The sequence below is a fragment of the Chanos chanos genome, chromosome 2 (assembly GCF_902362185.1).
Source record: "Chanos chanos chromosome 2, fChaCha1.1, whole genome shotgun sequence".
NCBI lineage: Eukaryota > Metazoa > Chordata > Actinopteri > Gonorynchiformes > Chanidae > Chanos > Chanos chanos.
In genome coordinates this window covers 36,615,721-36,641,267 of record NC_044496.1, presented here as the reverse complement: position 1 = coordinate 36,641,267, position 25,547 = coordinate 36,615,721, and the positions used below count along the sequence as shown (strand labels likewise).

Here is a 25,547-nt window from a genome sequence, read left to right as displayed (position 1 = left end):
CACATTTATGAATGTGAAGGATAAGGGTTGTGATGAGTTTTGAGGAAATTCACTTACACTGAACCAGAAATCATGTATTATTATTTCATACTTGACAAAGACAAACAGCCAAAATGCCCTGGGAACATTTTTTTGTCAATGACAGCTTGTCTGTTGCATGAACAACTTGTTCCCTTTGTTTCTGGCCTCACACAAGTCTGCAGCGGGATACTCAGCACGTCCCAAGGAGCATGTGTGCATGTGTGTGTGTGTATGTGTGTGTGTGTGTATGTGTAGAACAGCTCTCTCTTCTCACACGTCCTTCTAGCGAAATGACTTTGAGCAGAGATCATCAAGATCTGGGAGCTGAGCCGGACATCTCTGGGCACCCCAAGACACTCGTCACGTGCCTGCATCTCTTAACATGCAGGAGGAATTTTCACTTGTCATATTCTCTTATTAATAATTGCTCAGTGTATGGACCCTCACACGGCCCCTGCATTCTGATAACAACGACGGTTGTGGCTGGGGAAGGGGAAGGGGGAGGGGTGGGATGGCTGGGCGGTGTGTATGTGTGTGTGTGTGTGTGTTTAGGGAAGGGTGGCAGGGAGTGTGGGGGGAATACAGAGTGGGTATCATCTGAATCCCCTTTTGTGTACAAGGACAGAACCCTGGTCCTCTGGGTACAGAACCCCATCTCAGATTAAGGTCAGAGTAACTCAAACATGACATTTAGAAGCAAAACCCTAAGTGCTAAAAAAAAAAAAAATCAACCTTTGGAATAGAATTTTACACAGGTGATGGTACTACATTAACCTAATAAAAGAAATGGAACGCTGATATCATTTCAAGGTTGGTGTCATGAAATAGCCAAAGAGTACAACCAATAGAATTACCCAGAACACTAGAGCAGGAGTAACTCCGATGAATCTGTTGACTGATACATTTGTCATGCAAATATATCATCCCATTAAAAATGTTAGGAGACCCATTTAAAAGGTTGTCCCATAACTGTTGGTAAGGTAGAACATCCTGCACTTCTTTATTTTTTAAATTTGCAAAATTCTTCCAACAAAATAGGAGCATGAAAGAAGAAGTCAGAGCTCGACGTGATAAACAGAGACTATGATAGGAGTTTTAAAAAAACAGCGTCTAGTGAATGGAGAAAGCTATTGTAATGTTCTGTTCTGGGTAGTAAACTGATACAGTTGGAGTTGTTGAGCTACAGTCTTCTATCTGTTGAACTATTTTTCATGGCTGTGAAGTGCTTTTCTGCATAGAAAAGGGACAGCATATTTGCACTCTTTCTCTCTTAATTTATTTTACAGCTGTGCCCATGTTCATTCTCACTGGCAGCTGGAGACAGAGTGACTCACGGTTCTGAATTAACAGCCACTTAAAGTTTTCCTCCGTTATGAATGTATTGGTTTATTCAATTTATATTTTATGTTTTGAATTAAACTTTGATGGTGGTGAACTACAGTGTTGAATGTGGAGAGGATTTGTGGAGAGTGTTTTCATGGGTTATTGTCTCTTTAAATAAAGGTAATAATTTAAATGAAATGCTGTGGTTATATCGATTTATCAGCTCTAATGTAGAGTAAATTAGAGTAAAGACCTAATATTAATGCTGCTTTATGAATGCTTCTACACAGTGAAAAGCCGCCTTCTGTCCACAAGCTCCGCTTTTTGTTTGTTTCCCTCTATTCAGCACATAAAAAAGTATGTGTGTGTGTGTGTGTGTGTGTGTGTGTGTGTGTGTGTGTGTGTGTGCGTGTGTGTGTGTGTCTGTGTGTGTACGTGTGTGTGTGTGTCTGTATGCACATTTGTGTTTGTGTGTGTTTGTGTGTGCGTGCATGCGTGCACACATGCCTGTTTGTGTGTGACAGCTAGTGTGTACACATATACACACTCACACACACACATGCACACACACACACCCTGAGGAGGCTTTTGTGCTTGAAACAGGTCAGCTAACATTTAGTCCTGCCATGGCCTTGCTTTGTAACAAGGTCTTTGTTCTGTTGCAGTGAAAGTTAATAGTTAGTTCACCACAAATTGAGTCAGATTCATATTCAAAATGACCCCCTCTGTGTCTTGTTCATTTGGCCAATCCAAAACATAATCCTCCTACATAACAGATTTTTTTTTTGTTTTGTTTTACACAACATTACATAATTTATTTGCTGAACAGACAAGTCTATCTAGGACAGCTCTCAAATGTAGATCACATTTAGCATATCTTGGCTTTGTTTTAGGACAGTATCATGGCTAATGTAATGGGATAACTCATACACGGCCAGCAATAACTGTGGTCACTAATGCAGCTCAGCAGTCAAACTGAATACATTATGATCTTTTGAAATATTTTCTCCTGCAAGACTACAATTGTATATCAAAACCACTGTCAGGCGCATTACTGGTCAACATGCAGGTTCTCTAGGGTGTTGTTATAGAATTTTCTAAAATATTTAGTGTAGTGTTTTTTGAGGTGGTGCTGAAATGCAAGGAGAGGGTTCATCTCACAGTGAGACTGAATGGCTCACATGTCCTGTTATCTGGTCCATTTTCAGTCTTTTGTTATTTGAGCTGTTGGACTACGTCTGTTCAGTGAAGTTGACACTCACTGGGGTTGACGAGACGAGGCCCTGGCTAACGTGCCCTGATAGCTTGTTGCTTGAGTGCTCTTAGTAGCATCTGGCAGTGAAGGCAAAACAGATGTTACTAAGACTTTTGCAAAAGTTTGAGATCTCTCTTTACTCAAACCCTCTCCCCGCTACCATAGACCAGGTGTCCCTATGGTCGCCACAGCACTTTTAGGTGAGGGAAGGTCGTGGCAAATCCCAGTGTACATTCGACATTTATTTATAAATGTGTTTTGCCTAACTATAATATTTTCATTTATGTTTCCCTTATGTTTTCATAGGCATCGCATATTTAACTGATTATTACAACAGATATCACTCTCAGACTCTCACGCCAAAATTTAATATGAAATGAGCCAATAACATGCTTCTGCATTGTACATTTTAAAACTTTTGTTTGTCCCTTTCTCGATTTGTTGAGATTTGGTGTCTCAGCATTGCATCAAGCTATGAGGAAGAATCAGAGTTTGATGCACTGTTTTTTGTTTTGTTTTGTTTTGTTTTGTTTTGTTCTGCAGACAAAAGTGTTGATATGTGTATCCTGTCTTCCAGATCATATCAGAGCCATGATTTGATGATTTGCAGTGTATTTAAGGGGCTCTGTGGATGCCAGTGTAGCTTTACAGGCTTTTGACTGAGACACTCTGACAAGTCTATGGACAGCCGGCTGTAGAATCAGGGACAGTGAATGCCCTGAATTACAATGACTCTGGTAGTCCCACTGTACACAGGCCCACTGCTGAACCAGCGCTTTGCTCTCTCACAGACTGACAGATAGGGATGCCACAGTATGGGTCCATATGTACGTCTTGAAGATATTCATTACCTTCAGTTACATGCAAATTGAGTAAGTTGTTCCTGGCCTCGTAGACTGGCTTTCATCTCCAGAACGGGAAAAAAGAGAGACTTGGGGGTATTCCTGCGCCTGCACGGTTGTGAGGGCAGATTTTTTAAACCGACATTTACTTTACCAACTTAACTGACACGTCGTTTAGTGCTGCCTTTGGTAGTAAGGGTCTGTAATTTAATCAGGGCGTTGTTATTGTTGGTAAATTCTGCACAAAGAGGAGTCATTTTGATGTCAAAAACAAAGAGAATCTTAGACTCGCATATTATAAATGAATTTCTCTTTGGGTGTGTTGTACAGTGTGAAAAAAATGGGGGGGGAATGCTGTTACACCTTAGTGACCCACCTTTGAATAACCTGATGTGGTTCTCTGCATGCAGAGTGAGATTCAATACCCACCCAGCTAACTGATTCTCCCTCGGGTTCATATTCAGTTGAGATGAGCACTTTTGGGAGGCCTCGAGCTTTAGCTGTGTGAAAAACACTGAGGAAGAATAAATGTGCAAGTCATTTAGATGGTGTTGAAGATTAGGGAATTCTCTGTCAAGTGCTTTATCCACTGAGACGCAGTTGTTTCCTTATTAAGGCAAATGTGTTCCTTGTGTCAGACAAATAAAAGTGTTTCTTTCCCTCTATATCAGATTCCATGGTTCTCCTGAGAAAAAAAAAATTGCTAAACAATTAAACAGCATGTACCATTCTCAACTGTTCACCTGTCCTGATTGAAATGTGTCTACTAAAATGGAGGCATGGAATTTTCTTAATCATTAAAATTTACATATATGGGCTTCTATGTCTAGGCAGCGTGAGGAAGTTGTCGAATCCAGCAAGCACACAGTGAGTTATCTGTACCATAAGATGGTAAAATTTTAGCATATTGTTGTAGACTCTGTTAACGGAGATTTGGGTTTTGTTGTTATGAGCATATCAAAATAGCTTTAAGTGATGAGTTGCCTTTAATTTAACTGTTTAATGATACACAGATCAGTGTCTGCAGGCATCCAGTGTCTGCCTGCACCCTAGAAATTTCTTTCTTTTTTTTTTACCTTTGTCAGATCTAGGCTTTACCAAGAAATGATCAGGTTTAATTCTTTTTGCTTAATAGAATTCTCAAAAAAAAAAAAAAAAAAAGGCAAATTGCTGTGCTCACTTAGTAAAGACCAGTCAAGTTACCGGTTATGGAATCCCTGAAAGATTTTTGACGCATTAAACATATCGAGTACTCCCATCAACTGTAAATTCAAAAATACACCAGGCATGTTAAATAGATCATAATTTGTAATGGATCTTTCTTTTAAGAAGCCTTTTTATTTAATTTTCTTTCTTTTTTTTCTTCTCTCTTTATGTTCTGAAGAGTGGCTGTGTCTCAGAGCAGGAGCTCTGTACCTTCCTCCCAGCTGGGTGCTTTGTTCTCCCGTCCGTATTGATCTGAAGCGGGTGATTTATGAATGTGTGGTGTAAACGCACTCAGGCCAGAGCCATGGGGCCCTGTAGGACTGTGTTGGTCAGTGCTCAACCAGGATCCTAATCAGGGAGCAGACGTGCACACACCTGGTGAAGAGAAAGTGAATTTTTAATTTCAGTGCTACACGTGTCCTTGATATGTCATACAGAATACTGGCTTACTGAGTGGTGGTTTTAAATTCGTAGAGGGATGGCATTATCTGTGTAACACTGAAAAACACAGTCAAAACAACTTTTATACGGTAAATGGAAAAAGGACCATTTCAGTTCTGTGTTCTGAGTTCAAATTCAAATTGTTACATTTCTAAGACTAAAACACAGGAATCAATATCTCTCCTGGGTTTTTTTTTCCCTTGAACCTAAACAACATGTCTTGCTTAGTTGACAAATTTACTTCTCCATCACTCTCATCATATTTTTGTGTCTGTATTTATGACACCTCAGTAGCCTAAACTCAAGGCTTTTTAAATTATACACAGGAATTGTGTATTTGCGCCATGCATAATGCTGTGATCGGTGATGCATTGAAAGTTTTGTGACACGCCATAGTTTATAAATACAGGCAGTTCTTTAGTGCCCAAACTCCCTCGCCTTGCCTCTTGGTTTCCATGATTATTCTATGATATGGTCTGACTGTCTGCCCAACAGTCTTCCACTTTTACAGGTGTACCATACAAAACGTTCTACACTCTCCTGTGATAAGCTGACAAGTGTTTAGTTTTCAGTGTCGTGTTTACAGTGTCCAGTCTTCAGAGTTCTTTGGCTGACGTATTGAATGTAGCAGAATGTCTAAATGCTCGCTCAGTCTCTCTCTCTCTCTCTCTCTCTCTCTCTCTCACCCACACTTTCTCTCCCTCTCTCTCTCTCTCTTTCTTATGATGGCAGCAGTCCACTGGACAGACGTTCCGTGGCGTTGCATATGATTATTTGGAAATGTGATTTTGATGCTCTGAACAGTTTGTGTGTGTCAGAAGTGATTAGGTTCCTGGGTTGTGTTCAGTAAGGAAAGATGCCAAGTGTGCAGATAGCATCAAGGAGGGACGGGCTGGAGACTGCTGAGCCCATCAGTTCTCTTCAGGCGAAGCGTGTGCACAACGTGATGGCGTAGTCGGCTGGTGGCAGAAACTACTCTGCAATTTTGTTTGAAGAGACTTTGTGTTGTTTTATAGTGCTGAGATTATGAAGACTTATTACTACGCCAAGTCTTACACTTAGCTGACAGTCTTTTTTTTTTTTCAACAACAACAAAAAAATGCAAGACCACACATTCACCCATTGCTTTCCCTACTGAACTGAGATTACACAGTCACAATACGAGGGCATTCATTGTGAGGGACATGGTAAATAGGGATTAGTCAGAAAAACAGAGAGAAAGTTGCGTGTACTTGACTTTTTAGCCGCTGACTGCATTAACATTTCAGAAAGGGGGGGGGGGCGGGTTGAGGGGGTCAAACAGGGGTCGCCCAGGCACACTTCTAAAAGGCAATGCCACACTCACGCATTAACGCCATTCTTTTTTTCCTTTTTTTTAAACCTCTGCATCCCTGTCTGTGTCCCAGCTGGCTGCATGCTTTTCTTTTTTGTTCTGTCTTTCTTTGAATCAATGCCCTTCCCTCTCTTTTTACGCTCTGCTGTTATTGATGTGGTCACACTGAGAGGAATGGGGCCGGTGCCAAGTTCCCCTCGCTCAGGTTTGTCCTTTCCTCTGTCCTTGATTGAGCCGTTTTAACGGATGACAGGTATTGATTTTATTTATGAGTAGGATATATGTGTAGTCTGATTATTGTAATTATGATCTTGTTAGTGACTGTGAGCATAACAAAAGTTATGGCTGGGCCAAGCACCGGTTTATTTGCCAAGGAATAATTATTTATTTATTTATTGTTTTTTTCTTTGCGGTTATGGTCCCGTCCATTTAGCCTTTTGTTTTCAACATGGAAATGGTGTATGATATCAAGGCTCTTGGAGAAGTAAGGTTGTTTCCCTCAGTTTATGGAGGTGTGCATTAATTGCGTTGTTTGTGCTGAGACTGGAAAAGCAATCCCAGCCTGCAAACGTGAGACGAATCTGGGCACCTCATCCAATCAATCAACACAAAACTGGCCTGTGGGGACCTCCACTTCAAACTCTATACTTTTAGTCGATTTCCGCCTCTTTTGTTCATGGTAAATGCCCAGGGAAAATTTAATAATTGGCCCATATGATTGGGAAGAGATGTACTGTTTCTTTTGATATTTTGTATTTGAAATGGCTCATGTTTGGAATCACAATGAACAAGGGAAAATAAACTCATATGCTCCTATTTGAATTGATGCAGACATTTCCATAAACAGCAAGTCAAGCTATTGCATATTATCTGGGCATCTCTCTCTGTCTCTCTCTCTGTCTCTGTCTCTCTCTCTCTCTCTCTCTCTCTCTCTCTCTCTCTCTGTTTCACATCAGGTCCACGTCCATATGAACTGAATGAGCCAAAATAATGACCCTACAGGTTCAGCTTCAGCTCCTGTGATTGGTCACTTTCTCTTAGTTTTTATATTTGATGTTATGAATGACATACCGATGCCTCATGCAAAAAGGCGCACCATTCAGCTCAAGTTACTTTGAGTTTATATTTTGCGGTGTAACCTGTGATCTGTGACTATTCTTACACGAATCACTGATGGTGATGATGATGATGATGATGATGAGTGTTGTTGTTGCTGCTGTTTTTGTTTAGGCTCCTCACATTCCCACTCTATGACTACGTATATTTCTATTGTAAAATGTGTTTCTGCCTATTCATCCCTGGCCATTTCAGTCTTCATGTATATTGTTTTTCACTGATTTTGTCTGAAACATTAAAACCTTCCTCAGTGATGGCTAGCTGTGTGCGGTTTTCGTTCGGTTATTCCCACACCTACGGTCTCTCTCCCTCTCGCCTGCTCTCTCTGTCCAAATAAAAATAAAAATGACAAAATTTATATCTGATCCTAATCTATATCTGATTCCTTTTGGCGGGTAACTTGGCCAGGGTCCCTCTTCCCATCACAGCTCATTGCTAAACACTAAAACTTTTAGGTAGTTACAAGTATCATTGTACAAACTCCTCTAAACGTCTCTTACTCCACAATGCCAAGATGTTCATAGCATAGAAAACATACGTTGTCATTACACATATCAGAGGAAGTATGTGATTGCCTGTCTTATCCAGACCGATGGGCACTGTGTGAGGGGAAGAATTAAAAGAGATGTTGGCTGATTGTGCCCTCCAAATTTGGGGGAACATGGGGGAAACATTAATAAAACACGAAATACCAGAAAAGATTAAGATCAAAGATTAAAATAAAAAAAGATCAGCTCTGTTAATCCAAAAGCGATCCATTCTGTGATTCTTGCTGTTGTCAGTTCTGTGACTGTAAAAGAGATCAGCTCTGTGACTGGCACACTGATCTGTTCTTTCACTCTGAGACTGGTCAGCCCTTTTACACGTGCAGCAGTGGTTAGTTCTGTAACTGAGTTCTTTAAATGACAGTTGATCAGTTCTGTGACCATAATGAGGCTCAGTTCAGCAACTGAGACGGAGAGCAGCTCTGTGACTGATCATCATCCACTCTGGTGACTCTGGTGTCCACTGTATCTACAGGGCCCCGCAGCAAGCTGGAGCGTCAGACCTGGAGGTCATCTCCCAGCAGGTGGAGGAGGAAGGCCAGTGCATTGCTCCAGTTCAACTGGTCAGCTTCGCTTACAGGGACCTCCCACTGGCAGCACTTGACATCTCATTGGCTGGTTCCCAGCTGCTCTCCAACCTGGATGAAGAGGATAACAGAGAGGGGTAGGAGACACCCTCCAGACCACCTCCAACTCTATGTTCTTTACACCACCACTCACCACCAACTCTGACATTCTTTTTTGTTGTTGACAAGTGTGTTCTACGGAGGATTTTTAGGAACATGCATGGTACACACAAGCACAGCAAAGAGGGGAAACTCCCATCTACTTTCACCCACTCACATCACCTTCCACCTATTTACATCATCCTGTCTGATGATGCAGTGGCAGACTGTTTTTACATGTCTGCTCACTACAGGCTGGGTAATAGACACAGGGTCAAGGGGATAGGAGTCTACTTTAAAAGGGTCTTTATCACAGATCAGTGACAGGATAAGCTGGAGCGGGAACTCGGCCAGGCCACTAAAAGTTCACAGGCGTTCTGTCTGTGAGCGAACTGAATTTCACAGGGGGAATCAGAACAAATCAACAAATGGCACTGTTTTTAATTGGTATGAGCCTGACAGCAGAGCAGATTGTGTGTGTCCCTTATATCCTGTGAAAGACCATGACTGCTTCCTCATCATCGCTATGACACTCCTGATGTGAACTAAACCCAGAACGAAAACTGCTGGAGTGACACTCAGATATCTCAAGCAGCAGGAAGGACAGGATAGTGTGATACCCTAATGCAGTCTGAAGGAATTCAGCAATGTAAGAAGTTCCTTGTGGAATTTCTGGAATTTGCATCCTGTAACCAGTAAGGTAAAAAGAAAAGAATGCAATGTTCTGTAAACTGTCTAGACGATGTAACTGCTAATGGCCGAATCTTTGTCTGTGGGCTGTGTGAGATCATGTGGAAAATGCCCAGAAAAAGAATCTGCTGACACAACGGTCATGGAGAATTTTATTACTCAGCATACTTTGCTTTCCTGTCTACTAAATGTGTTTACTTAATGAAGATAATGAAATTTAATGAAGATAATTAGTAGTGTGATTGATTTGATGGGATTTCTTTTTATCAAAATCCATGTTTTAACTGCAGTGGTATCATAGACATTTCTGTTACATGCCAGACAACTATACCATTAATGTAATTGACTGAGAGGAGGACTTAGTCTGTAATCTATGCTGACAGGGTCTGGTTAGGCTTTCACACCATTTCATACTAGTTATAGCTTCTAATTATATGGAACATGCTGTTGAATTACATACATCCACCTTAATTTGCTAACGATGTTGTGATATTTTCAGGGGATAATTGGCTGAGGCCAGTGCTTTGTCATTCGTTCCACGGGCAGAGCGTGTGCTGACATGTCTTTGTGACCGTAATATATGACTAGATATTTCACCACTACTGATAAAATGCCACTCCTGGCTCCATCCCACGACTGCAGTTAGCACCATATTGTCTGTGAAACGTGAGCCACTACTATGATATGCTTTTTGTTAAGCTCTGGGGTGAGCTCTTCCTGTGTTTTTGACATCACCCCACTGCTGCTTTGCATGCTGGGAGTGCATAGGGCCCACGCCTCTCTGTTGCGTTGTTTTGGCCTGCTCCGTTGCCGCTCCGTCTGTGTGGTGTGACTCACTCCGGTTGGGTGCTGTGTTACGCTCTGGTCCACGCAGAGACAGCAGACAAACACCATAAGTTTCATTATTGACTCCAGCACAGTGGTCACACACCACGCCTGGCACTGTGTGTGTGTGTGTTTAAGATAGAGAGACAGATGGCCTCTACACACTTGCAGTCCTATGAGTGTGTGGAGTGTGTGGAGTGCGTGTGTGTGTGTTTGAGTGTCTATGCGTGTGTGTGCGTGTGTGTGTGTGTGTGTGTGTTCTGTGTTTGTGTGTGGCAGCCACGGTGGAGTCAACATAACGTTAAGCGCTAGATAAAATCTCTGATTGTTGTCAGACATAAAGTCAGGCATTTGTCAAATGATTCTTTGAAAGTCACACACTTCCTCAGCTATGAGCACATGAATGTTAATCATGGCTATTTTCTTTCATTTCAGAGAAATCCTGGCTGGAGACACTGCATATTCTGACAAGAGACTACTTGTCACCTAATTTCTGAAAGCTGACAGAGAGAGAGAGAGAGAGAGAGAGAGAGAGAGAGAGCAAAAGCTGGAGACATTTTACTGTACAGATTGGAATTCCCGATTTTCAGGCTCCAGTCACTCCAGGACATTTTGGTGGTGGTGGTTTCACTGGAGAAATGTGTGGGCTGGTTTATTTTTCTCCTGAACCAACTTGTTGCAAATACCAGGCATATAGGCACGTCACGGGTCATTTTTTTGTGTGTGTGTGACTCATGTCGATGACATTAGAGGCATGCCAGAAAGATCGGAATGCTATTGCTTATGTCACTTGCTCTCCTAATTCAGATTGTCAGAGGATCTAATTATAGGCTTTCAGTGTGATGAGACAGCTCATTCTACGCGACACTACTAAATAAAGAGATTCCTTAGTCTTAAATGTTGCCTCTTTAAACTCACCCATGCAATTAGAATTCTCTATTGCATTTGTTTTCTTTTGATGCACCTTCCCAAAATTATATGTGTATAAGAAGACCTATTGATGTCGTAAATATAATATTTGTCATGGACTAGTTTTTCAAACAGTTATTAAGACTACAGACTACAGGAATTAGCTCTAGTCAGAGTGGAGATTATCCAGTCAAAACAAATTTTAACCCCAGACTCCCAGACTAGGAGCAGTGAGATTTGGGTCTCATAATGTAAGAAATTGATTCTGCAGTTCAATTTTGTCAAAATTGACTTATTGATTGCTTCTGACATCCTTTATCCATGAATAGGATATGCTTGGTTTTGTATATTTATTCATATTAAAATACTCCTGTTGGAGTATTTGGTTGTGTGGATTTGTTCATGTTGGGAAACTTCCACTGGGGTAGCTGGATTTTGTGGTTTTGTGTCATACAGAATCTACTGCCCTTTATTAAGGGCCTGGAATCTAGTCTCCTGGAGACAGTGGTAGTTTAGAAACATTACATTTGTTCTTCAGATTATCTGGGAATGGATCTTCAAATTTTCAAATCGCTTATATCAGATGTACAGTAGATACACTTTCAGCTCATCTTTACTGTTCAGTTCACCAGGGGTCATTGTTTAATTGCAGTGTTGTGGAGTCAATAAAATTATCTAATTTTACACCAACTAGTTTTTTTCTGTATATTGTGAGTCATACTCATAGTGCATGACATGAAGGATGTTCTGTCTCTGTCAAGATTTTTTATGTTTTACAGCAAGATTGGATTGTCCAAAGCCCTGGAATGGGACAGCCCGCATGTTAGATGTTGACACATAGTCAAAAAAGCATGAGAAGAACAATTCATGCTATGTTTCAGTGCGTTACCCCAATGGGCTGTGTTCTGACTGTCTCCACGAGGGCTGAAAGAATGTGCAGGCTTCTAACAGATCTCTCTCATGCTTTCATGTCCAAAACACAAGCCCTAAATGTTAAAGAAACTACTCTTCTCTTCCCTCGAGCTTTTAAACTGAATACTTCCTTGAAATTCTGTTGTGCCCATGGCTAAAAACAGAACCTTGGGTTCGCAGTGGGTTCACAACCACAGACTCAGAATCTTTCATTCATCCATGTGAACCATCATCATATTGCTGTTTTCAAAGATGATACACTTTTTCAAACTTTAAAATGACTTTGTAGTCGTATTAGGCAACTGAATGCCACAGCAACACATGAATATTCATCAGTATCCAATTTCATAAATGCAGATTCAAAACGCAACCTTGTCTAATAAAGAAGTAAAGCATTTTTAATAGTGGATGCCATAGCTGATTGTTTTGATTAGCGCTAAGCTCTCTGGAGTGTTGTCAAACGTGATACTGCTGAGCTAGCGTTAGCCTTTAGCTCCTCTGTGCAGAGTTCCTGTGATAAAGGGGCAGTAAGGGGCTGATTCTTCTCATTGCGCTGTGTTATGGAGTTCTGATTTTGAGTTGAGCTTACACCTTTAGGACCATGCAGGGCAGCCAGCATTGGCAACGGTGCTTTGTTCCCCTGAAACGCATGAGATACACTGCAGAAATTTGGAGGGCATGTAGTCTAGCGAGGCTTCCCAAATTTCCCTCCCAGGCAGCCAGTGGGGGGTTGGGGAGTGGGTGGGGGATTTGAGAACGTGGGCGGTGGTTGCTCGTGCTAACTTCAGGGGGGTACTTGCAAGGCTGGCAGATTCACGAAAAAGTGGGCTTTATTTATAGCATTCTGGCTGGCAGTGCATCTTCCTGTCTGGAACGTGTCAAAGACCACAGTGGTAAGGGCGTGTGGTGGGTGGGGGTGGGTGTGTGTGTGTGTGTGTGAGTGTGTGCGCGTGCGTGCGTGTGTGCGTGTGTGCTTGTGTGCCTTCAGTTCTGTCTGTTCCTTTTGCCTGGCCAGTCTCTTTGCTTGTCTCTGGCATGTCCTTTGTTCTTTGATTTATTCAGCTTTGTAAACACATGCCAGTCTTACCACTTCCACACTACGTAAAACTAGACTGTGAATCTGTTGTAGCTACCATATTACATGCAAACTTCAGTAGAGTGTAAAATATTAATAAAAAAGCATAAAACAGTCACTGACTGTCACAGCCGTTGCATAAGTCTTCTTAAACACTGTGTAATACCTGCATGGCTTTACTGCAACAGTCACACAGAAATGCAGTGTTCTCTCAGACAATGAAGTCAATGTGGCATTTTCCAATTCTTCCTGATCCAGGCATACTGCTCCCGTAGCACAGAGGGAATTCAGCATCCGCAGAGAGTCAGCTCCACTCACAGGCTGCTGGAATATTCACGTCGCTTAGAGTTAAAGTGTGTTGCGTTTAAACATTTAAACGTGAATGACAAGTGTATGTTCCCGGTGCCATTAAAAGCCCCTGTCACTTAAACGCATGTTCACGTACAGGCTCACTGTGATTTACACACTCTAGCAAAATGGATTTTTTTTCCCCAAGCACCTTTTAATGTACAGATTCCTTAATGGCTTTCACAGACTCTTTGGATTGGCGCTAATCAGATTATCTGTGACGATGTGTGATGGGTGATACAGAGTGGAGTTAGTGGGAAAAACTTAAGCATAAGCATTAGGACTGAATTAGATGAGAAACCGCTTTCCACCGGGGGCAGGAACTGTCAGGGAATGAATGAGCGAGAGAGGAAGAGAAAGGATTTCAGACTGGCCAGGATCTCCTGTGGCTGTCCACTGTCAGGTGCACGCGAACCCTTGGCGCGCAGCTGATGTCACGGTGCTGATGAGCTCCTAGATGCCCGCTGTGGGAGCCGTGGCATATGCCAGGGATCTGCCATGCGGCACAGCACACCGAGGAGTACAGAGTGACGCGAGACGGCTCAATGACAGATGGCTAGTCAGGATCAGTTAGAGCTTTTTCACGGGCAGAAAGGGGGGAGAGAGAGAGAGAGAGAGGCTGATTTGCCATCACTGGCCTTTCACAAGCCTGGAAGGTGCGGGTTATCGATGTGACTGGTATCTGAGATTGGATTCGTAATACGTTTACCTCCATGTGATGGAATATGAATTTTATCCATGAACTCTTTAAAACTTGAAGCACGTGGTCCATAGTTATGAGTACATTGGTAGCCAACTCATCTCCTAGATTTGAACTTGCTACCAGACCTGGCTCACAGAGACTTTGATTAACTGAATTAGGTGTTTTAGATTACATCGTTACAAAATCCAGCTGTGTCCAGTTGTTTAGCTCTTCAGTAGGAGACTTTTAAAATCCCTCGTCTAAGAAATAAGACGTTCTGAATAAAGCAGTGATTTTAACGTTCCTCTGAATGTTTGTCAGCTTCTGACTGTCACCATGCTGGTTAAATACAATACTTGGAGGACAAGATTGCATGTGTGTGTCAACTCTTAATACTTAGAAGAACAAATTTCTTTTGTTCGCCCAGTTGAGCATATTCTTGTTAAGTTGCGAAGAACAGGAGCAAACAGATATGGTGAATGATGATGAATTAGTCATTAATGTGCCTGCTTTTCACCAGTGTCGCTTGAGACTCACTGTTGGAGTTAATGAGCAAAGCATGGAGCATGCTACTGACTACAGATTTCTAATGCAGTATCTCCTTCATATATGTTTGACTGAAACTGCTATAGCCCAAACAGAGGGCTAGTGATCTCTTTGTCAAATACAAATATTGGGCATATTTATGTGTGATAATTGTGTATAATGTGTGATGGAGTAAAGGTGTTGTCGTTGCTTTTCATTCTCTGGCTCTACAGTGAAGCATCCAGTCATCCCTATGGCAGTTTTACTGAGTTTATACTCGCTCAGGCTTTAAATGTAAATGAATAACCCATCAGTTACTATAATGTGTGAAATGACTAATAATAGTCTATGAATCCTCTTATCCTTTTCCCAAGCCTACATAAGCAGTATTTATGCAGCTGGGCTTTGTCCTTTAGCACCCTTGTAACTGTTCCTGAGTGGAGTTTTTGTGCCCTTTGAGGGACAAGGGACTCTCTTTTCTGCCACAACTCAGTCCGAAATCACTAAAGAGTGCGGTGGTCTCCATCAGCTAGACCCCCATGCAGGGTCCAAAGCCCTCCCCTGTGCCTCTCACCTCTCAATTGGTGACATTCTGGGCTAGGTTCATATTCACAGACATGCAAAGTGTGAGATTGCTTTTCTGGCTGAGACGAAGAAAGATCAAGTGTCCTAGCAAAAAAAAAAAAAAAACCCTATTAATGGGGAACAGCTTGTCAGCTGTGGTGCAGATGTAGGCCGATCTATCTCAATTTCCCATGAATTAAAAGCCAATTTCTCTCGCAAAGAGCCGTCTAAACTCTAAACTTCTTTTGGCTATGAACTCCCCAGCCCACCATATGTGAGGTGTGTGTGTGTGTGTGTGTGTGTATGTGCATGTGCGTGTGTTTGTGTCTGTGTGTGTGTGTGTGTGTGTGTATGCTGAAAAGGAAGGGACAGGGGACTAATCTGATTGAAGGTCTCAGCTGGAGCTGGTGAGAAGTGACACAGTTAGGGAGGTTTTTCCAGCTTGCATCCCATTTATTACCCCATCTTACTACTTAAAGTCAGAGTCTGATGAGGCTTGGAATAATTTACGCTCAAATCGGCATTGTCATCATTATGGGTCTGTGTTTGGCCGTTAAAACTAGTGAGAGTTTTTGGCTTATGGTTGACTGTAAAATTCTCCCCTAAAAAGACTTGTTTATGGTGGTTTAATGACTCAGAGAATAAATATTTTGAACTGCCTTCAAATTTCTGAGATAAATTTGTTCTTTTTATTTTATAACTAAAGCGCCTTATTTTGTTTATTTATTTTTTTAATTTCCTTCTAAATGGTTCACCAATCCTCAAGGTATTTGTTTGATGAATGGCTTGTAGAGGCATTTGGAATAGGGAGCCCCTCAGATGTAAAATTGATTACCTGTGATAAAGACAGCAGAGGTTGCATTCAGCATGTATTTAGTGCTTAGCTGGTTTTCCTCTCTTAGTGCTCGCTGGAGTGTTGCAGTTTTGTCTTTAGGCTGTTGTTGGGAGCACGGCACTGCATTTTTCATTGTTTTATTTTCTCTCTTTTATGCTAGAAATGTGTACTGGAGTCAGATCAGCGATGGTCTTTTGCATTTAGTCTTTTTTTTTAATTTGTGCATGACCTGAAAAATTAAATTCATGACCTACAAATTAATAAAGGGCTTTGGACTGCGTAGTTGTTCATTTGGAGCATCCGTTTGGAACACATAAATATTAAAAGAAAAATAATAATAATAAAATACACACTGCTGCAACCCAACATCCTGGATCTGAGTTGAAAGTGGAGTGCTATAATAAGCTGTTATATTTTTATTCATAGGTCGAGGGCATGAGATCGTGTGGACCCTGCTTGCTTATGACCTTTTCTGTGATAACCTTTTAAATCCCCTACAGGGGCATGACAGGATGTTTGAGAACTGATCCAGGTACAGATCTGAATGCATGTGGAACTCAACAAAAGAGATTATTCCAACAATTTGCAAATTCCTACCTTCACCTTACTCAAAAAAAAACAAAACCTTTTTTGTTTGTTCTGCTGTCCCTGTCTCACAGTGAACTTTTAACTGAAGTGTGTAATTAAGCTATGATAATAATTATGAAACAGGCGTAATATTGGGCATAATATGCCCAAAACAGTAACACAGTAACAGTAACACAACGCAGACCTGGGAAGAGTGCCGTCCTTGTGGGTCAGTTTTGGACAGTGGAGGTGTTAAGGTTTTCATGTATCACCATAAGCACTCTTGCCGCTCCAGCCAATCACCTCTCAGCTCCAGTCCCTCATTTTCTTTCCATGCCCGCTGAGGCCGGCCGGATGGTGTGAATTAGTCTGGATTTCTATACATGGCACGGCTATAAAGCCACGCTCTTATCAGCATCCAGAGAGAGGATTAGATGAGCTCTGAACACTTTTAATAAATGAATATCATTGCAAGTGGAAATATATATGCCACGTGTTTGTTTGGTTTTTTTTTTAAGAGGCCACAGTCTCTTCTTCAAACATTATCCTTATCCTGCAGCAGGAGACGTAATCGCTTGCTGGTGCCGTGATTGAGAGTGGTACAGAACAACGGAAAGAGTCTAGTAGGTCCGGGCCAAATCCATTTTTCAGGAGCTTACGTACTGATTGATTTTTCTGAATCAACAGTAATGTTGCTTGCTGCCATAGGTCTCATTACGAATGTGCTGGGAGTTTTTCACAAAACAATCTAGGAGCCTGTGTAAATGTACCATTAAGACATCAATAAAGACTGATGATCAATTTATTCTGAACGACGACTCAGCACTCATGGCTCCTGTTTTTCTTCATCTCCCTCTTTCCCCTCGTAGTTTGTTCTCTGAGGCGAAAGCCTCACAGGGGCTGGGCAGAGTTATAAGATCTGATGTCATTAGCATCAGTGAGTGAAGAAGGAGTCGATATGCGTTGAAGTTTGACAGCGGTGTATAGCTTTTTTTTCCTCAGTGATTGCTTTTTGGCTGAGAGTGATTGGCTTCCAGATCCAAATTGATAGCTCCTCAGCCATTCAGCTGCCAGGGCTTTACTTCAGGCCCGGGCTCCCACGGTTTAAAGGTCAGTCCATATAGATGAGCGCATAAAGTATAAAACTAGAATCACCCTGCTCACCACTCACACACACACACACGCACGCACGAACGCAGTGTTTCCCATTTGTCTTCAGCACTGTAGAAGTCAGGACTAATTACAGGACGGCTTATCAGCAAATCCTGTCCTGATTTGAGCAAACCGAAAATCAGAGAGCTTTCACTCAACCCAGTCACTGGCAGAAGAGCATGTGGCCAGTGGTACATGAATGCCCTTCACATGAAGTGAGCTGGATGGAGCAGTGTGTGTGTTAGTGTGTGTAAGAAACACAAAGAAACACAGAGAGAGAGAGAGAGATGGATCTCACGCCTGATTTTTTTTCAGTGTATGGAGGTTGCAATGATTTTGGTTAGCTGCAAGCTGTTTGACTGAGGGGCATGTGTGACAGGACGTAGCTCCTGACTGCTATCGATCTGTTTCATAGTGTAATCCCCCCTCCCCACCACCCCCACCCCAGAGCAGTCCAATCACTCCTCTCTGCCTCACGGCTGCTGCTCCAGAGCTCTTTATCAGCCTGTCCCCACTCAGCTCATTCATTTCCTCTCTGCTCCGCGTCTTTAATGCTTATTGCACTGCAGCGGGTGTGTATGTGCATGTGCGTGTGTGTGTGTGCGTGTGTGTGTGTGTGTGCGTGTGTGTGTGTGTGTGTGTGTGTGTGTGTGTGTGTGTGTTTGTGTGCGTGTGGGTTCGCGCGTGTGTGTGCGCGCGCGCGCGCGCGTGTGTGTGTGTGTGTGTGTGTGTGTGCATGTACATGTGTGTATGATTCTTAATGTCTGCATATACACTCAGCTTTTAAATATTGCAAATATTTGCGGTTTTATTCTTCCCCTGATGTGGATTTGTACCTTTTTCACGTCTAAAAAAAGGTTCCTTGGATTTCAGTGGATTTCATCTACATTTTTTTACGTGTACTAATATTCATAAAATGAGCAAGACCCGGTTGCACCTAAAAAAAATGATGAAGCCCCTCAAATATTTTTAGCCAAGTAAATAATTTTTTAATTCTGTTTCTCACAAAGTCCAAGTGTCTAAAGTCCTCTTAATCTGGCCAGTGGGAAGGGCTCAATAAACAGGGTGTAGCTAATACATGCCCTGAAGTGCTCCACATATGTGGATGCCTGTATGTTGATCATTAGTGGCCATTGTCTGAAGTCATGGTGACATAACTGGGTACAGACTGACTGTAATGTAATGACTTGTTCTCAAGAATGTGACTGTTCTTAGAAAGGAACTGGGAGCCGAAAAGCTCCCACCAATCACAGTGAAGCTGAGCATTCTATCGGTTTGAATAGAGGGTTCCATTCTATATCAGTGTTCTCACTTTGGTTTTAGTGTCATTCCAGAATTCTGTTCTGCTGGAGTCAGAACTTCTCCTGCTCTGTTTCTTACACTCTGTCTGGTCACAACTATGTGAACATTTAGTCTAGGTAAAGACTAGATACAGAACAGTCACCAGTTTCAGCATCTGTCAGCAACTGAAAATCACAGAGCCTTGAGATCCCTGAAAACTACCTTTTGTATGGGACAAGCTATTCTTTTCATTTTTCTTCTCAAGTGTTATATTCAACTCAGAAATGGATGCCATCATTTAGTTTATGGAATTTACCTTTAGTTTTTTTGTAAGTTTGTTTGTTTGGTTGGTTGGTTTTGTTCAACAGAGTTACTATTTTTCAGTGTAATCATTTTAAGAAGTATTTTGTCAGAAATGTATTTTTGAGGAATGTTTTGATATCATTGCATTTCTGATCAAATTTATTATTCATATAGTAAAGATTTCACCTGTGCCTTGCTTAAAGAGGGCTTTTTTTCCTTTGCCAAAAAGCTCAAGACACCTAACTCACCACCTCATAAATACTTAACTCCAAACTCTGTCTCACACTTTAGCTCTCAAAATGAAGCTCTCTGCCTAATATATCACAGACACTCACTGCTTTCTCTCAAGAGTTTTTTAATGGTTTTATTAAATTAAGGCCTATTCTCACCTTGCTGGAGGGAGCGGTTTAAATGAATTATGGCACTGTATATGATCAGTCACAAGTACCGACGGCTCACTCTTTCTCAGGCCTTTGTCGCCAAAATTTCATTGCTGTTTTGTACAGATTCAATGTACTGGGGCCATTTTATCCAGGATAAGTGGCTTTTACAGAAAATATAAAAGGTAAAAAATGATATTAAATACAGACCTCACTGACCTTTCTGTTGTATTGTTATGTTGTCTTGCAAGAAGCTTTTTTGCCGTCTTTTAAATTGAATATATTAGTTTAGGTTTCATTTTTAATGTATGATCTCATTATTTTTTATTTAATAAAGTCCAGTTATGTGGTTTCAGAGCTCACAATGTGCGTTATAATTAGGAGAGAGCATATGCAAGGCCCGAGTCTTGGCAGAATGTAGCCGATGATGGTTTTTTCTCAGATCGCACTCTGTGGAGTGTGGTGAGAACTGGACTGTTAAGTGGGATCCTGCAGGGGGACTTGGACTAGATTAGGGTATTAGCCTACCCTTTACAACAGTGTCCAGAGCAGATTACTCCAAGCTCTGTTTTCACCACATTCAGTTATTAAAAAGTATTTAATGAGCTTCCCCACTTATTGTTCCCAACTTGTTGTTCAAGCTCGTTTCTGATTTTTGGAGAGAGGGGGTATCGGTTCATTAACCAATTTTGTTTCGGAGAGGGGGTATCGGTTCATCACCGATGTTGTTTGATGTTTTTGCAGATCCACTTCTGAGAATCCTCTACACATTCACTTTAGTCTTGCAGTAACAGACTTGATTAAACTAATCAAGGGCTTAGAGCTCACTAGGCAAGCATGTATCAGATGTGCAGCCAGCACAGGCATGGAATGAAATTAACCATTTACAATCTAACACGTCTCAGGGAACAAAACTAAAAATGTGAATGAGAATGTGTCAAAACCCAGGCCCAGCAGGGAAGAACACTGCTTTTTTAAGCCTTTACGTCACTGGACTTAAACGCAGCATTACCCAAAGTTTTAATACCTGACCACCAACCTGGTTCATAATGTAAGTGTCAACCGTAAGTCATGTGACCATGCCTCAAGCAGCGATCAAGGCAGAGCCCTGAGGCCTGACATAATCTGAAGCTTGATCAGTTTGATGGAGATTCACTTAATCTTACAGAATCATCATAGCTGCATCCACTTTAGAGTCATAGACAGAGATAGCTGTGGGTCTTCTCTCTTATAAGGCAGCTTCCCTTACTGATAATATAGATCATCATTATCTTTGTTTTGATTTGGGGGGGGAGGTTTTCCCTTTTTTTGGTTATTTAGTAGAAGAGATAAAAAAATTTTTTTAACACAGTTCATATAAAAAAAAACGATTGTCCACAAGAGTTTTAAAAAGACCGGATGAGCATTCAATACTGACACTGTCAAGAAAGTTAAAAATGATAGTGTACAAAAGTAGTAGGAACAAATAAAAAAGAAAAGCAATAAGGAAAGACAATGAAAAAAGAAGAGTAGAAGGTGGTGGAGACACAATCACCGGTTGGACAGATTACAAACACCATTCAAAACAGTGAAAGGATGTTCTCAAGCTTTGATTTGAAATCTACAGAAAGGTTTCATTTACTTTCTCTGTCTCTTTTGTCAGGCACGTTTTTCACGACACTAAAGGAGCCGGTATGACTCCATACATTTTCACACACCGGATTCCACTCCCATCACACAAAGGTATACACACACACACACACAGAGTGCAAATTATACACTGACAATGGAGGGGGGGTCAACTTTTTCTCCAGGGCTATATAGCATAGGATATATAAATGTTTCAACCCCCCCACACAGAACTGTTGTTTTTTACTCCTTTTGGGGGGGTCCCCTGTAATTGGAAGCACACACACACACACACACAAACACTACGATGCACTCTGACATGTACCAACTGCAACAATCTCTGGCCTTCTCTCTGACACTGTAAATATGTCACAGCAATGCTTTGTAAATTTTTGCTACAGGTCAGTGTTCTATATTCAAATTTCAGATTCATATTTATTTTATATTTCATAAAATATTAAATGCTTAACGTTTTTTTGACATTATTATAGAAGTAAGTAGTTCTAGTCCACAGTATATCTCTGGTAGACCTAGTTCATAGTTGACTACATTACCCAGTCAGCCCATGTGTGTGTGTGGAATACAAAGTCTATTCAGTGATTGGCCTAGACTACACAGCTGAAGACTAATGTGAGGTAGTGTGGGAACTGCTGTAGTTTTATAGGTTATGCACTCATTGCTGTTTTACTGGCAAATAACATTTTAAAGCTTTTCACTTCAGCCTTTCATGTCACCTAAAAGAGCCATTCCAACCCCAGAGAGGGCTGTCCACAGGGCTTCCAAATCACTACACCTGCATCCCACACGGGTAACTAATGCACAGTGTGAGCAAATTGGGATTTCTGCTCTTTTTCACCAGGTCAGGTTGACTTTTTGACCTTATATTTCAATGATCATATTTCAGATTATTCCCTATGTCATTTATTCTGCATTTTAGGTCAAACATCAAACTGATATTTCAAGCTGCCTATAATCAGATGATCTTTGTTTTGCTTTGGGAGTGTGTTAGTAGACTGGGACTCTACTGTACCTTTGAGATCATTTGGAAAGCTTGTCTCCCAATGCCCCCGTTACGTCTCTTCTCTTCTCTACTCTTCTCTACTCTTCTCTCCTCGTCTCGTCTCGTCTCGTCTCGTCTCGTCTGTTCTCTTCTCTTCTCTTCTCTTCTCTTCTCTTCTCTTCTCTTCTCCTCTCTTCTCTCCTCGTCTCGTCTCTTCTCTTCTCTTCTCTTCTCTTCTCTTCTCTTCTCTTCTCTTCTCTCCTCGTCTCGTCTCGTCTCGTCTCTTCTCTTCTCTTCTCTTCTCTTCTCTTCTCTTCTCTTCTCTTCTCTTCTCTTCTCTTCTCTCCTCGTCTCTTCTCTTCTCTTCTCTTCTCCTCTCTTCTCGTCTCTTCTCTTCTCTTCTCTTCTCTTCTCTTCTCTTCTCTTCTCTCCTCTTCTCTTCTCTTCTCTTCTCGTCTCGTCTCGTCTCGTCTCGTCTCTTCTCTTCTCTTCTCTTCTCTTCTGACCTCACTTACCTCAGTGTTTCAGTAATCAGGCCTTCCACCCAGCCCCGCTCAGGGCTGCCAGCTTACGAATGCTTGCTCTCACGACTTGTTCTCAGACCAGGCAGAATTCCTCTAAACACATGGCAGGTTCAGTCATGAATCACCTGAGAGCCTGAATCTCTGCTTGAGTTTGTGAGTTTGACTGAGGAAACAAGAGGCACCAGACGTAGACTGTTTTTTTTCTGCCATCTGTGTTTGCAGTAGTCATGACCCCAGCTGTTGTTCAGATGTCTTAGCCTCAGTGAACCCATCTACTGTCTGGTTGCTGGTTCGTCTATGGAGCTGATGGAGTAATGCTCCAATCAGAGGTTGGCTTTCCTGATGAGACACTTACACCACAGGCTCTGACCAGCTGCTTCGTCACCTCCTCATTAAAACGTGTCAAGACCTCGGCCAAACTGACCTTGGTCAGGAGAAGTCATTTTTTGTTTAGGCCTTGCTTACACTATAGAATACGGATTGCAGGGAAAACACCGTCACCCACTCCCACACCACGGCTCACTATTAATTACCCACAAATCCCTGGCAGGCCGGTGTCTATAGTCATGCTCCCCTGACTGGAGGGAACAAGAAGCAAACAGGGGGAGAACGTAATGGGAGATATAGCATTAAAGTGAACTGCTGCAAATTTAAAGTCATGAAAGCACAGACTTACAGAGGTACATTCTAGGCCCACAGTACCAGGCGTAGTCAGGCATGCACGTTAGAGTGGCATCGTGTTACAGGACGCAAAAAGGTGGTGGGAACAGACGCCACCCTCAGCCGCCCACTCAGCATTAGAGTCTCCTTCTCCGATGTAGCGGGCAAGGGCAAAGCCTGGAGCGTGTAAACAGTACCAGGCTAATCAAATGAAGGCTTCACCATGCTGTTAGACAATCATCTTCTTGGCTGCGGCTGAGAGACGGGAGTCTGGGACTTCAAGATGGTATGTGCGTGCATGTGTGTGTGTGTGTGTGTGTCTGCATATGAGAGTGGGTGTGTGTATGCATGGATATGTGGGTTTGTGTGTGTGTGTGTCTGTGTGTCTGTGTCTGTGTGTCCGTGTGTGTTTCTGCATATGAGAGTGGGTGTGTGTATGCATGGATATGTGTGTGTGTGTGGGGTCAGCACATGGCCACGCAGAGCCCTTCACACTGCCAAAAGCAGCATCCGCTCCCAGGGGAGGTGACCGGGTGCTCCCTGTGAGCATTGGAGCTGACTCTGGAAAATATTACGCAGACGCCAGAGATCCAACTTTTGAGAAATAATGATCTCATTTTTGTTGTGGTAGTCTTTTTGCCATTAGAGAAATTCTTTAATCAAGCAACGCTGAAAGTTTTAGGTCCTTTGGATCACAAAAAAGTTAAAGCAGAACAGTGATATCAACAATGTTTCAGTAAGGTCAAGTTTCACAAGCCAAAATTCCAGTAGTCATTGAAAAGAGTGGTATTCTTTCTGTCAGTACCTAACAATAGACTTGAAGACAGAGTTAGAGAGACAAAGACAGAAAGAGAGAGATAAAATAAAAAAGAAACAGTGAGTGGGAGTTTGGAGGGAAAGAATGAGAGAGAGAAACATAAGTACAGTGACAGATTGAGAAAGAACTGGAAAGAGAGAGAGAGAGAGAGAGAGAGAAACAGAGAGAAGGGTGGAGATTGAAAAGGAGAGTGAAACAGGGAGAGGGAGAGAGTATGTGTGTGTGAGACGGGGGGGTGGAAATGACTGAAACCAAGAAAGAGAGAGAGTATGTATGTGTGGGTGTGTGTGTGAGAGAGAGAGAGAGAGAGAGAGAGAAAGAGAGAGAGAAAGTGAGAAGGAGAGTGAGAGAAAAATGTGATAAAACAGAACCAAAACTCAGAACTAAACCTACCAAACTGCTGGTGAATGTGAACAGTTGACTGTGAACAGCATGGTTAAACAGATAGAGATTAATCAGTCACAGAATGACAAAAACATCTCACCATAAGTACTTTACTGAACACTTGATTCACAAAACAAGTCACACTAACAGTTCATCTTAGTCCATGAGGGTGAGTTACACCTGATCAGATAAAGAAACAGAAGTCCCACAGACTGTGTGCAAGTGGAACAGTAATGGAATGTTTTGAAAACATGCACAAACGTGTGGGGTTTTTTTTCAACTGTGTGTAGAAAAAAAAACAGCACCCTCTTTTGGCAGAGAAGGAGCAGAGCACAATCAGTACAGACACTGTTTTGGCTTGCCGTCGTTTGTACAGATCATTTTAAAAAACAAATCAGCGGTGCCTGGTCTGTTTGTCTGCTTTGTATTTAAGGCTTGATTGGTTGTCTTTCAGATGGTTCTTCATCACTTTGTATATGGGTTTTACTTAATCCTTTCGTTCTTTCTCTCTCTCTCTCTCTCTCTCTTTCTCTCTCTCACTCTCTCTGCTGCAGGTCTAACTGGCTGAAGCCCTGTTGTGGGAGAAGGGCAGCGCTTTGGCAGGTGTGCTTGCTCAGTGCCGGTTTTAACTGTTTCCTGGTGGCCTGTGTGATCCTGGTTGTGGTTCTGCTGGCCCTGGAACTTCTCATAGACACAAAGCTTCTACAGTGTAAGTGTCTGAACTGTGTAACTTCCATGCTGACATACAGAGCACAACCT

At 42.0% G+C, this 25,547-nt stretch overlaps 1 protein-coding gene across 1 annotated transcript in view; it reads left to right on the top strand.

The window, feature by feature from the left end:
• The window catches only part of tmem266 (transmembrane protein 266), a 42,211-nt gene that overhangs the window by 672 nt on the left and 15,992 nt on the right, over nt 1-25,547 (top strand). The window contains exons 2-3 of the mRNA XM_030766858.1: nt 8,558-8,746; nt 25,343-25,497. Coding sequence (XP_030622718.1) covers nt 8,558-8,746; nt 25,343-25,497 — 344 coding nt within the window. The remainder of the gene's footprint in view (nt 1-8,557; nt 8,747-25,342; nt 25,498-25,547) is intronic.